This window comes from Arachis ipaensis, chromosome B3, assembly GCF_059453495.1.
Source record: "Arachis ipaensis isolate K30076 ecotype BB chromosome B3, ASM5945349v1, whole genome shotgun sequence".
NCBI lineage: Eukaryota > Viridiplantae > Streptophyta > Magnoliopsida > Fabales > Fabaceae > Arachis > Arachis ipaensis.
This window is the reverse complement of record NC_142438.1, coordinates 120,687,547-120,701,637: the sequence shown is the minus strand read 5'-3', so window position 1 is coordinate 120,701,637 and position 14,091 is coordinate 120,687,547. Positions and strand designations below refer to the sequence as shown.

Here is a 14,091-nt window from a genome sequence, read left to right as displayed (position 1 = left end):
TGGTACCTACAAGGGACTTCGATGCTTAAGTTAGCAAGGGTATTAAGCATGTTTTTAGTAGAATCAGAGTCTTAGTTATACCTGGGTGCTCCGGTGTATTTATAATGGCGTGGAGTGACCTTTCTGGAGATAAGATAGTTATCTTATCTTATCTTATCTTTGAGTGAAGGCATCTTATCTTTAAGGGAACCGTCCTTATCTTTCTAGGCTTTGGCTGCCTTTAGATTTGGGCTATGTTCCTTTGTCTGGGCCTTCTTGGGCCTCTGTAGTGATTTGGCCGACCTCTTTTGAGAAGAGGTCGGGTAGTTCTGACCTAAAGAGGTCGGTCGACTCAGCCCGGGTCGGACAGTTCGACCCAGGGTATGAACAGTTTCCTAGACATTCCCTCTTTTGGCACCTCCTTCAGCCTTTCCGCATGCCCAGCCTAACGAGCTGGCGGGTTGAGCAGTTGTCACTTTTTGGCAGCCATCACTTGACTAACTTCTTCATCATTGATGTATTCTCTCACCATGTTCTGGATCTCTTGCATGGTCCAAATAGGCTTGGTGGTGAGCTGCTTGTTGATGTCCTCGTATAAAAAGCCATTTGTCAAGCATAGACTTGCCACTAAGTCTGTCAGGCCATCGATCTCTAGACATTCATCATTGAACCGATCGAGAAATTTCCTTGTCGGCTCGCTAGCACGTTGGGTCACACCTAACAAATTGATCGAGTGCTTAGCCTTGGATATCCGTGTGGTGAATTGTGCCAAGAACCTCTGTGTGATATCCGCGAAGACTGTAATAAACTTTTGCGGGAGCGTGTTAAACCAACGTATCACTAGACCTGCTAGGTTTACTGGAATAGCACGACACTTGACATCATTACCAATATCCTCTAGGTTCATTCTGGCCTCGAATGCCGTCAGATGTTCCTGAGGGTCTTTCCTCCCATCATACCTCATGTCCGTGGGCTTGTCGAAGTTTTTTGCCAACCGGATCTTGAGGATAGATGGGTGGAAAAGGGTTGCCTCCATAATGACGGGGTCCCCAGGGCCTTCCGACCTACCGTGGGTGTAGGTGTGAGATCGAGCATTGGCTCATTCGTGTTCGTTGTCCCTCCTGGGGCTTCTCCTGTGGTCTTTTGACCTCTTGGTGGGAGATCGGGTGCGAGACAGACTTGGGCGAAAATCTCTGTTATGCTTGGGACAGTAGCGGTCCCTCGTCGTTAGCTCTCTCTCCAAGTTTTGCACTCGGTGTTAGAGTTTCTGCATGATCTTTGAGTTGTCATTGCGTGTGCCACCAAACGGGCGTCTCTCGGGAAGAGGGTGCAAAGCTTACCCTACTTCTCAAGCGGGCTTCCCTCTCTTCATCTATCTCTTCCCTATGAGGGAAAATCTCCATGTTCACACAGGTCCCCGCAGACGACGCCAATGTTCAGTTGCTCGAATGATAGGCGGTTTGGGTGGTAATTTGATTGGAGCAACTGTGAGATGGAAAATTTGGACCGGGGCACGAGCTTTTCGAGGAGGATAACCGTCCGAATCGTCGATGGGTCAGTGGGTGGGGTCACCTGCAAAGACACTCCGATGCTAAAGTTAGTATCCGTACGATGAGGCGGCCAATTAGGGTAAAAAGGTGACGTACCTCTGGGGAGGGGTAGGTCCCTCCCCATTTATACTCTAAACTCGGGTGGGCCCCTTCGCTTGGGCCCTGATAGATCCACATTTGATGATAAATTTTGGATTGATTTGAGTGGATTTCATCATATAAACCTACATTCATTCATGTACATATCATGCTTTTGTGTTTTCTCTCTAAATTGGCCTAATTGCGAAAACATGCTATTTTGTGCCTAATTTAATCAATTTTATTCCACTTTCATTCCATTCGATGCCTTGGTGTATTTGATGAGTGATTTCAGGTGTAATAGGTAGGAATGACTTGACAAGAGTGGAAGAGAAGCATGCAATTGGGAGAAAACATGAAGAAAACAAATGAGAAAAATATTTCAGAGTGTGCCTACGCACAAGGTTCAAAATCAGCAAGTGTACCACGCACAACTTCTGTGTGTACACACAAGAGGGATTCAACAAGTGTGCGTACACACATACCTATGCGTAGGCACATGTACCAACGCGTGACTTCATTAAAAAGTCACGTGGCTTGCGATTTGAGGGCTTTTTGGCCCATTTCTGAAGGTGTTGAAGCATATATGAAGGGCCAAGTAACACCATACAATACTATACTTCATACAACACATTTTAGGAGTAGTTTAGGGTAGTTTAGTTTAGTTTTTTCTCTCAATTTTCCTTAAGTTTAATTAGGGTTTTGTAGAATTTTGTAGTTCAAGTTTTGATCTTTGATTCTAGCCATTTCCATTGTAAGTGTTTCCTTAATTTTCTCTTTTATTTCACTACTTGTTCTACACTTTCTTATATTTTAATTTCCTTTATCAATACATATATAGTTTTGCAAATTTGGATTTCTAGTTAATGAATTTGATGTTTGATGGCTTTAATATGTTTGTTTGAGTTGCCTTTGTTGATTTTGATCATTTGTGGTTCATAGTTTTCATCATTTTCCCAATTTTGCCATGTTTTATGATTATGCCCACTATGTGTTTGATGAAATGCCAATTTTGATTATGGAGAAGATTTTCACCCCTTGGCTTAGGAAAAGGAAATTATGGAATACTAGAGTGGTGCAAGAAATCGTGATCGTTCATTCCTTGGTAACGGCGCTGAAAACTTAATACGCACGTTCATAATCTTAGTTCTTTGTCACAACTTCGCACAACTAACCAGAATTGCACTGGGTCGTCCAAGTAATAACCTTACGTGAGTAAGGGTCGATCCCACGGAGATTGTCGGCTTGAAGCAAGCTATGGTCACCTTGTAAATCTCATTCTGGCGGATTCAAATGGTTATAGAGTTTTAATAATTAAAAGATAATTAAAATATAAAATAAAGATAGAGATACTTATGTAATTCATTGGTGAGAATTTCAGATAAGCGTATAGAGAGGCTTAGTTCCTTCTGAATCTCTTCTTTCCTACTGCTTTCATCCAATCCTTCATATTCCTTTCCATGGCAAGCTGTATGTTGGGCATCACCGTTGTCAATGGTTACATCCCGTCCTCTCAGTGAAAATGGTCCAAAATGCGCTGTCACCGCACGACTAATCATCTGTCGGTTCTCGATCCTGCTGGAATAGGATTCAATAATCCTTTTACGTCTGTCACTACGCCCAGCACTCGCGAGTTTGAAGCTCGTCATAGCCATCCCTTCCCAGATCCTACTCGGAATACCACAGACAAGGTTTAGACTTTCCGGATCTCAAGAATGGCCACCAATAATTCTAGCCTATACCACGAAGACTCTGATCTCACGATCAGGAGGCTAAGAGATATGCTTTCAAGCTCGTTTGCATGTAGAACGGAAGTGGTTGTCAAGCACGCGTTCATAGGTGAGAATAGTGATGAGCGTCACATAATCATCACATTCATCATGTTCTTGTGTGCGAATGAATATCTTAGAGAAGAAATAGGCTTGAATTGAATAGAAAAACAATAGTACTTTGCATTTATTCATGAGGAACAGCAGAGCTCCACACCTTAATCTATGGTGTGTAGAAACTCTACCATTGAAAATACATAAGTGAAAATAGGGTAGACATGGCCGAGTGGCCAGCCTCCCATGGAGGTCTAGAGATCTAAAAATGATCAAAAGATGTAGATACAATAGTAAAAATTTCTATTTATACTAAACTAGTTACTAGGGTTACAGAAATAAGTAAATGATGCATAAATCCACTTCCGGGCCCACTTGGTGTGTGCTTGGGCTGATCATTGAAGCTTTCATGTGTAGAGGTCTTCCTTGGAGTTAAACGCCAGTTTGTAACCTATTTCTGGCGTTTAACTCTGGTTTGCAACATGTTTCTGGCGTTTAACTCCAGAATAGGGCAGATAACTGGCGTTGAACGCCAGTTTGCGTCATCTAAACTCAGGCAAAGTATGGACTATTATATATTGCTGGAAAGCCCTGGTTGTCTACTTTCCAACGCAATTGAGAGCGTGCCATTTAGACTTCTATAGCTCCAGAAAATCTACTTTGAGTGCAGAGAGGTCAGAATCCAACAGCATCTGCAGTCCTTCTTCAGCTTCTGAATTTGATTTTTGCTTAAGTCCCTCAATTTCAGCCAGAAATTACCTAAAATCACAGAAAAATACACAAACTCATAGTAAAGTCTAGAAATGTGATTTTTATTTAAAAACTAATAAAAATATACTAAAAATTAACTAAATCATACTAAAAACTATGTAAAAACAATGCCAAAAAGCGTATAAATTATCCGCTCATGACAACACCAAACTTAAATTGTTGCTTGTCCCCAAGAAACTGAAAATAAAATAGGATAAAAAGAAGAGAATATACTATAAATTCCAAAATATCGATGAAACTTAGCTCCAATCAGATGAGCGGGACTAGTAGCTTTTTGCCTCTGAACAGTTTTGGCATCTCACTTTATCCCTTGAAGTTCAGAATGATTGGCATCTATAGGAACTCAGAATTCAGATAGTGTTATTGATTCTCCTAGTTCATTATGTTGATTCTTGAACACAACTACTTTATGAGTCTTGGCCGTGGCCCTAAGCACTTTGTTTTCCAGTATTACCACCGGATACATAAATGCCACAGACACATAATTGGGTGAACCTTTTCAGATTGTGACTTAGCTTTGCTAAAGTCCCCAATTAGAGGTATCCAGGGTTCTTAAGCACACTCTTCTTTTTGCTTTGGACCTCGACTTTAACCGCTCAGTCTCAAGTTTTCACTTGACACCTTCACGCCACAAGCACATGGTTAGGGACAGCTTGGTTTAGCTGCTTAGGCCAGGATTTTATTCCTTTAGGCCCTCCTATCCACTGATTCTCAAAGCCTTGGATCCTTTTTATTACCCTTGCCTTTTGGTTTAAAGGGTTACTGGCTTTTTGCTCTTGCCTTTTGGTTTAAAGAGCTCTTGGCTTTTTCTGCTTGCTTTTTTTTTTCTTTTTCTTTCTTTTATTTTTTCTTCGCCAATTTTATTTTTCTTTTTTTTTTTCGCAAGCTTTTGTATTCACTACTTTTTCTTGCTTCAAGAATAAATTTTATGATTTTTCAGATTATCAGTAACATTTCTCCTTTTCATCATTCTTTCAAGAGCCAACATATTTAACATTCATAAACAACAAATTCAAAAGACATATGCACTGTTCAAGCATTCATTCAGAAAACAAAAAGTATTGTCACCACATCAAAATAATTAAACTAGTTTCAAGGATGAATTCAAAATCATGTACTTATTGGTCTTTTTTTTTAGAACATTTTTCATTTAAGAAAGGTGATGGATTCATAGGACATTCATAGCTTTAAGACATAGACACTTAAATACTAATGATCATATAATAAGACACAAACATAAACATAAAGCATAGTAAACAAAAAATAGGAAAATAAGAACAAGGAGATTAAGGAACGGGTCCACCTTAGTGAGGGTGGCGTCTTCCTCTTCTTGAAGAACCAATGGTGCTCTTGAGCTCTTCTATGTCTCTTCCTTGTCTTTGTTGCTCCTCCCTCATAGATCTTTGATCTTCTCTAATCTCATGGAGAATGATGGAGTACTCTTGGTGTTCCATCCTTGGTTGTCCCATGTTGGAACTTAATTCTCCTAGGGAGGTGTTGATTTGCTCCCAATAGTTTTATGGAGGAAAGTGCATCCCCTGAGGTATCTCAGGGATTTCATGGTGAGGAATTTCCTCATGCTCTTGTTGAGGTCCATGATCTCTTGTTTGCTCCATCCTTTTCTTAGTGATGGGCTTGTCCTCTTCAATGAGGATGTCTCCCTCTATGTCAATTCCAGCCGAATTGCAGAGGTGGCAAATGAGGTGAGGAAAGGCTAACCTTGCCAAAGTGGAGGACTTGTCAGCCACCTTGTAGAGTTCTTGAGGTATAATCTCATGAACTTCCACTTCCTCCCCAATCATGATACTATGGATCATGATGGCCCGGTCTATAGTAACTTCAGACCAGTTGCTAGTAGTAATAATTGAGCATTGAATAAACTCCAACCATCCTCTAGCTACAGGCTTAAGGTCCGGTCTTCTCAATTGAACCGGCTTGCCTCTTAAGTCAACTTTCCATTGAGCTCCTTCCACACATATGTCCATGAGGACTTGGTCCAACCTTTGATCAAAGTTGACCCTTCTAGTGTATGGGCGTGCGTTTTCTTGCATCATTGGCAAGTTGAACGCCAACCTTACATTTTCTGGACTGAAATCTAAGTATTTTCCCCGAACCATGGTAAGCCAATTCTTTGGATTCGAGTCTATAATTTGATCATGGTTCCTAGTGATCCATGCATTTGCATAGAACTCTTGAACCATTAAGATCCCGACTTGTTGAATAGGATTAGAGAGAACTTCCCATCCTCTTCTTATAATCTCTTGTCGGATCTCTGGATATTCGCTCTTTTTGAGCTTAAAAGGGACCTCATGGATCACCTTTTCCTTGGCCACAACTTCATAGAAGTGGTCTTGATGGACCTTTGAGATGAATCTCTCCATCTCCCATGACTCAGAGGTGGAAGCAATTGCCTTTCCTTTCCTCTTTCTTGAGGTTTCTCTGGCCTTAGGTGCCATTAATGGTTATGGAAAAATAAAAAGCAATGCTTTTACCACACCAAACTTAAAATGTTTGCTCGTCCCTGAGCAAAAGAAGAAAGAAATAAGGAGAAGAAGAAGAAAAATTGAGGAGAGGGGGAGAGGTGTGTATTCGGCCAAGGGGAAGAAGAGATGGTTGTGTAGTGTGAAAATGAAGAAGGAATGAGGGATTTATATAGGAGTGGAGGGAGGTTTTGGATTCGGCCATTAGGGTTGGTTTGGGAGGGAAAAGAATTTGAATTTTGGAGGTAGGTGGGGATTATGGGGAAGAGTGGAGGGATGTGAGTGGTTAAGAGGTGATGGGGAAGAGTGATTGAGGTGATTGGTGAAGGGTATTTGGGGAAGAGAGTTATGAAAATGTGTGAAGAGGAGAGAAGAAGATGTGGGGTAAGTGGGGATCCAGTGGGGTCAAGGACTTAACATCCCTGCTCCAATTAGGCGTGCAAAATGCCCTTATAGTGCATGTCTGGCGTTAAATGCCAGCTTGCTGCTTGTTTCTGGCGTTTAACGCCACTTCCATGCTCTGTTCTGGCGTTAAACGCCAGTCTGGTGCTTGTTTCTGGTATATAACGCCAGCTTGATGCTTCTTTCTGGCGTTAAATGCTAGTTTGATGCTTCTTACTAGCGTTTAAACGCCAGTAAGTTCTTCCTCCAGGGTGAGCTATTTTTAATGCTGTTTTTCATTTTGTTTTTGATTTTTCAGTAGTTTTTGTGACTCCACATGATCATCAACCTAAAAAAAATATAAAATAACAATAGAAAATAAATAGATATAATTAAATAACATTGGGTTGCCTCCTAACAAGTGCTTCTTTAATGTCAATAGCTTGACAGTGAGCTCTCACGGAGCCTCACAGATGTTCAGAGCATTGTTGGGACCTCCCAACACCAAACTTAGAGTTTGAATGTGGGGGTTCAACACCAAACTTAGAGTTTGGTTGTGGCCTCCCAACACCAAACTTAAAGTTTGACTATGGGGGCTTTGGTTGACTCTGCAGTGAGAGAAGCTTTTCATGCTTACTCCCCTGGTTACAGAAGAAGATCCTTGAGTTTTAAACACAAGGTTGTCCTCATTTAGTTACAGGACCAACTCTCCTCTGTCCACATCAATCACAGCTTTTGCTGTGGCTAGGAAGGGTCTTCCAAGGATGATGGATTCATCCTCATCCTTCCCAGTGTCTAGGATTATGAAATCAGCAGGGATGTAAAGGCCTTCAACCTAGGGATGGCAGTGGGGCGGGTAGGGGCGGGTTTTTGCCCTACCCGACCCCACCCCGCCCTCCTTGTACCCCGCTACTACCCACCCCGCCTCTACCCGCGGGTAGTAGCCTACTCTACCCTAACCCGCCCCCACAGGTACCCGCCCCGCCCCTACCCGCCCCTATAAAAAGTAAATGACATTTTAAATTTTACACATTCATATATAAATCAAGATACAAACTTAAAATTCATAACTAAATTAAAATACAAACATAAGATTCATACAATGTCAAATAACTTAAAATTAAAAAAGAGTTCATACAATGTCAAATAACTAAATTAAAATACAAACATAAAGAAATTACATCATTAAAATATAAAAAAGTCTTCAATCCTTATTCTTGATCACTTTCCCATCACTTGCTCAAACACAACAAAGAAAGCAACACTCAACATAGCTTGATATCTAATTCACTCAAACTAAATTGCTTGAAGAGAATACACATGCAGAAAAAGAAACATCCTCTACCAACAAAACATATACTGTATTAATAAATATAATTAAACAGGATCTAGAGAAGTTGAAGAATCTGATGAATCCAGGTTCAAGTACACAAGTCCAAGAATCAACAGGGGAATAGAATTAGAGTATAATAATAGGATAAGATAGAGCAGCTTTTGAGAGCAAAAGAATGAAATATGGATCCTCCTGAAAAAAACAATTAAGAGGAAATATGAACAAGAGGAAACAATTAAAAAAACACAAAACAAAATTTAAGAGCTCAATCTTTTTAAGTTCCAGTACAACTTACTCTTTTATGTTTGTTATCAAATTGAATGTTCAATTAATATCAATAATACAAAGTATTAGAGCTCAATGCCGATAAGCTAAGCCTTTTAAAGTATTCTGCACAGGTTGAATATATGACTTCAAAGGAATGAAAAAGAAGAATAATAGCCTACAACAGCAATAAAACCACACACTAACACGTAGTCCTAACTCCTAAGCACACAAGAGCAACTTATCAAGTCCACAAAATGGTTACGAAGCTTATTTCCATCAACCAATATGCAGTCAAAACAGAGCTACCTATGTCATTTCTTACAAAGCTTATTTCCATCAACCAATATGCAGTCAAAACAGAGTAACCTATCTCATTTCATCTACAGTCTACAGTTACTAAAATCAATCAACAACCAACAAATCAACCAATTCAATGAAGAAGGAACATACATAAGTGTTGAGCTGTCTAACGATGAAACTAATATGGCAATTATTATGATTATTGGCTCACCAAATGCGATATGAACAATCACAAAATCTGAACAATTTCAAATCGATCAAGCACTTACAGGAAAAAACAGAGAGAGCATGAGATAGAGAAAGGGGCAACTTACCAGTTACTAGAGGAGGAAGACGGCGACAAAGAGGGCAGCGCAGAGGTTCGGTAGCGCAGGACGGCAGCACAGTGACACAGCGAGGGGTTCACTGTTCAGCAGATGAAGACTCGGCGAGGGGCTCAGAGGATGGTAGCGTCGCGGCGGTGAGAGGCTCGGCGGGAGAGGAAGAGGGTTGCGGGCTTGCGGCTGAAGAGTAAGAGGAAGTGAGCGATGGACTCGGAGGATGGTAGCGTCGCGGCGGTGAGAGGCTCGGCGGGAGAGGAAGAGGGTTGCGGCTGAAGAGGAAGAGGAAGTGAGCGAGGGAGTCGAGGGACTCAGAGGATGGTAGCGTCGTGGCGGTGAAAGCCTCGACAGGAGAGGAAGAGGGTTGCGGCTGAAGAGGAAGCGGAAGTGGGCGAGGGGCTCGGAGGAAGGTAGCATCGCGGCGGCGATGGGCTCGGCGGGAGAGGAAGAGGGTTGCGGCTGAAAGAGGAAGAGGTGACCTCTTCTCTGTTAGGGTTGGGGGGCTCAAACCTGAAGGAGTGAAGCTGTTAGGGTTGCGGCTGTGAGAACTGAGAAAGAAGAACCCTAACTTTGTAAGTGTGTATATATACTATGCACTCCGGGGCGGGTTTACCCTGACCCTGACCCCAACCCGACCCACCCCGCTCAGTCACCCGCCCCAGCCAAAACCCTCCCCGCTCCAGGTCGGGTTTTAACCCACCCCGTTCGGGTCGGGGCGGGTCGGGTATCCGCGGGTTTGGGTACTCCTACCACCCCTACTTCAATCTTTACTAGCACGTCCACTACTAGTCCATAAGTCTGTTTTCTTGAGTTATCTGCCATCTCTAATGAGATTCTGGCAGCTTGCACCTCAAAGATCCCAAGTTTCTCCATTACAGAGAGTGGCATTAAGTTTATTCCTGACCCCAGGTCACACAGAGCCTTCTCAAAAGTCATGGTGCCTATGTTACAGGGAATTAGGAATTTACTAGGATCTTATTTCTTTTGAGGTAATTTCTGCCTATCCAATGCATTTAGTTCATTGGTGAGCAAGGGGGTTCATCTTCCCAAGTCTCATTACCAAATAATTTGGCATTTAGCTTCATGATTGCACCAAGGTACTTAGCAACTTGCTCTTCAGTAATGTCTTCATCCTCTTCAGAGGAAGAATACTCATCAGAGCTCATGAAGGGCAGAAGCAAGTTGAATGGAATTTCTATGGTCTCTGTATGAGCCTCAGATTCCTTCAAGTCCTCATTGAGGAACCCCTTAGTGTTCAGAGGACGTTCTATGAGGTCTTCCTCACTAGGATTCACGTCCTCCTCCTCCTCTCTGGGTTCGGCCACAAGTAAGGTAATGGCCTTGCACTCTCTTTTTGGATTCTCTTCTGTATTGCTTGGGAGAGCACTAGGAGGAGTTTCAGTGACTCTTTTACTCAGCTGGCCCACTTGTGCCTCCAAATTTTTAATGGAGGACCTTGTTTCATTCATGAAACTTAGAGTGGCCTTAGATAGATCAGAGACTATATTTGCTAAGCTAGATGGATTCTGCTCAGAATTCTCTGTCTGTTGCTGAGTGGATGATGGAAAAGGCTTGCTATTGCTAAACCTGTTTCTTCCACCATTATTAAAGCCTTGTTGAGGCTTTTGTTGATCATTCCATGAGAAATTTGGATGATTTCTCCATGAGGGATTATAGGTGTTTCCATAGGGTTCCCCATGTAATTCACCTCTGCTATTGTAGGATTCTCAGGATCATAAGCTTCTTCTTCAGAAGATGCCTCTTGAGTACTGTTGGAAGCAGCTTGCAATCCATTCAGACTCTGAGAAATCATATTGACTTGCTGAGTCAATATTTTATTCTGAGCCAATATGGCATTCAGAGTATCAATTTCAAGAACTCCCTTCCTCTGAGGCGTCCCATTACTCACAGGATTCCTTTCAAAAGTGTACATGAACTGGTTATTTGCAACCATGTCAATGAGTTCCTGAGCTTCTGCAGGCGTTTTCTTTAGGTGAATGGATCCACCTGCAGAATGGTCCAATGACATCTTTGATAATTCAGACAGACCATCATAGAATATATCCAGGATGGTCCATTCTGAAAGCATGTCAGAAGGACACTTTTTGGTCAATTGCTTGTATCTCTCCGAAGCTTCATAGAGGGATTCACGTTCTTTCTGTTTGAAGGTTTGAACATCCACTCTAAGCTTGCTAAGCTTTTGAGGAGGAAAGAGCTTGGCTAAGAAATCCGTGACCAGCTTATCCCAAGAGTTCAGGCTATCTTTAGGTTGAGAATCCAACCATATTCTAGCTCTGTCTCTTACAGCAAACGGGAAAAGCATAAGCCTGTAGACCTCGGAGTCAACCCCATTGGTCTTAACAGTATCACAGATCTGCAAGAATTCAGTTAAGAACTGAAAATGATCTTCTGATGGAAGTCCATGAAACTTGCAGTTCTGTTGCATCAGAGAAACTAATTGAGGCTTTAGCTCAAAATTGTTTGCTCCAATGGCAGGGATTGAGATGCTTCTTCCATGTAAATTAAAATTTGGTGCAGTAAAGTCACCAAGCATCTTCCTTGCATTGTTATTATTTTTGGCCATTTCTTTTTCGAAAATTTCTGTAAGATTTTCTCCAGAGAGTTGTGCTTTAGCTTCCCTTAGCTTCCTCTTCAGAGTCCTTTCAGGTTTAGGATCAGCTTCAACAAGAATGTTCTTATCCTTGTTCCTGCTCATATGAAAAAGAAGAAAATAGAAACGAAGAGGAATCTTCTATGTCACAGTATAGAGATTCCTTTATGTGAGTAGAAGGAGAAAAAAATTCGAACACAGAAAGAGGGAGATGGTTCAAATTTTTAAGAAGAAGAGAAGTGTTAGTAGATAAATAAATAATTAGAAGGAGGTGAGAGAAAAGAATTTTCGAAAATAATTGAAAAGAAAAGAAAAATATTTTTGTTTTTAATTTAAAATTAAAGTTAAAATTCAAAAATAAAAAAAAATGAAATTAAATTAAAATTTAAATCAATTAGTTAATTAAAAAGGAATTTTGAAAAAGAGGAAGGTGATTTTCGAAAATTAGATAGAGAATTAGTTAGGTAGTTTTGAAAAAGATATGATTGAAATAGTAAACTTTTAAAATCAAACAAAAAGTTAAGTGGTTAATTGAAAAAGATTTGAAAATCAATTTTTGAAAAGATAAGAAGTTAGAAAAGATTTTGAAATTGATTTTGAAAAAGATGTGATTGAAACTTATTTTGAAAAAGATTTTAAAAAGAAATTTAAAAAGATTTGATTTTGAAAATTAAAGTTGATTACTTGACTAACAAGAAACAAAAAGATATGATTTTAAAATTTAAAGATTGAACGTTTCTTACTAGGCAAGTAACAAACTTAAAATTTTTGAATCAATCACATTAATTGTTAGCATTAATTTTGAAAATATGAAATGGAAATAAGAAAAAGATTTTGAAAATCAAAATTTAAAATTTTCGAAAAATATGAAAGAAAAAAAAATGAAAAAGATTTGATTTTTGAAAAAGATTTGAAAAAGATAAAATTTTTAAATTGAAAATTTGATTTGACTTATAAGAAACAATTACATTTAAAAACTTTTTGACTAAATCAAACCAAATTTTCGAAAATTTATGAGAGAAAAAGGGAAAGATATTTTTTTTTTTATTTTTGAATCTTTAATGAAGAGAGAGAAAAACAACAAAAAGACTCAAAACATGAAAATTATGAATCAAAACACACAATGCATGCAAGAACACTTTGAATGTCAAGATGAACACCAAGAACTTATTTTTGAAAATTTTTTCTAAGAAAAGAAAAACATGCAAGACACCAAACTTAAAAATTTTTATTCTTTAGACACTAATAATTCAAGAATGCATATGAAAAATAAGAAAAGACACAAAACAATGAAAATTAAAGATCAAACATATAAAATCATCAAGAACAACTTGAAGATCATGAAGAACACATGTATGAATTTTCGAAAATTGCAAGAAGAATAAAAACATGCAATTGACACCAAACTTAAAATTTGACACAAGACTCAAACAAGAAACACAAAATTTTTGGTTTTTATGATTTTATTAATTTTTTTTTTGTAATTTTTCAAAAATTAATTGGAAAAGAAAAATAAGGATTTCAAAATTTCTAATGAGAATTCCAGAAATCATGCAATGTTAGTCTAAAGCTCCAGTCCAGGAATTAGACATGGCTTACTAGCCAGCCAAGCTTTCAGTGAAAGCTTCGGTCCAAAACACTAGACATGGCCAATGGCCAGCCAAGCTTCAGCATACATGGTTCAAGCATGTGAAGAGGCAGAGGCAGCCTCAGTCCAAAAGAATTTAGACATGGCTTTACAGCCAGCCAGGCTTCAACATGTTATCTTGAAACTCTAGAATTCATTCTTAAAAATTCTGAAGCCATAGAATAATTTATTTTATAAATTTTTTTTCTGAAATAAAAATAAAATAATAAAAGCAAAAAGCTTAAGATTAAAATAAAATTTACCTAATCTGAGCAACAAGATGAACCGTCAGTTGTCCAAACTCGAACAATCTCCGGCAACGGCGCCAAAAACTTGGTTCACGAAATCGTGATCGTTCATTCCTTGGTAACGGCGCTGAAAACTTAATACGCACGTTCATAATCTTAGTTCTTTGTCACAACTTCGCACAACTAACCAGCAAGTGCACTGGGTCGTCCGAGTAATAAACCTTACGTGAGTAAGGGTCGATCCCACGGAGATTGTCGGCTTGAAGCAAGCTATGGTCACCTTGTAAATCTCAGTCAGGCAGATTCAAATGGTTATAGAGTTT

General features: G+C 39.7%; 1 protein-coding gene and 1 non-coding gene across 2 annotated transcripts; one reads left to right on the top strand and one right to left on the bottom strand.

Annotated features, from left to right (window-relative positions):
• Positions 1-451: 451 nt before the first annotated feature.
• On the bottom strand, positions 452-1,015 carry LOC107633522 (uncharacterized). The gene has a single exon (XM_016337137.1). The coding sequence runs from the start codon at positions 1,013-1,015 to the stop codon at positions 452-454; it is 564 nt and encodes a 187-aa protein (XP_016192623.1).
• Positions 1,016-11,365: 10,350 nt separating this feature from the next.
• On the top strand, positions 11,366-11,473 carry LOC148572268 (small nucleolar RNA R71). Its single transcript, XR_015908768.1, has one exon. It is a non-coding gene; the product is annotated as a small nucleolar RNA R71 (small nucleolar RNA).
• Positions 11,474-14,091: the final 2,618 nt, after the last annotated feature.

Bases quoted from the DNA above. Each gene is read 5' to 3' on its own strand.
- LOC107633522 (XM_016337137.1), bottom strand. From the start codon at position 1,015: ATGGAGGCAACCCTTTTCCACCCATCTATCCTCAAGATCCGGTTGGCA.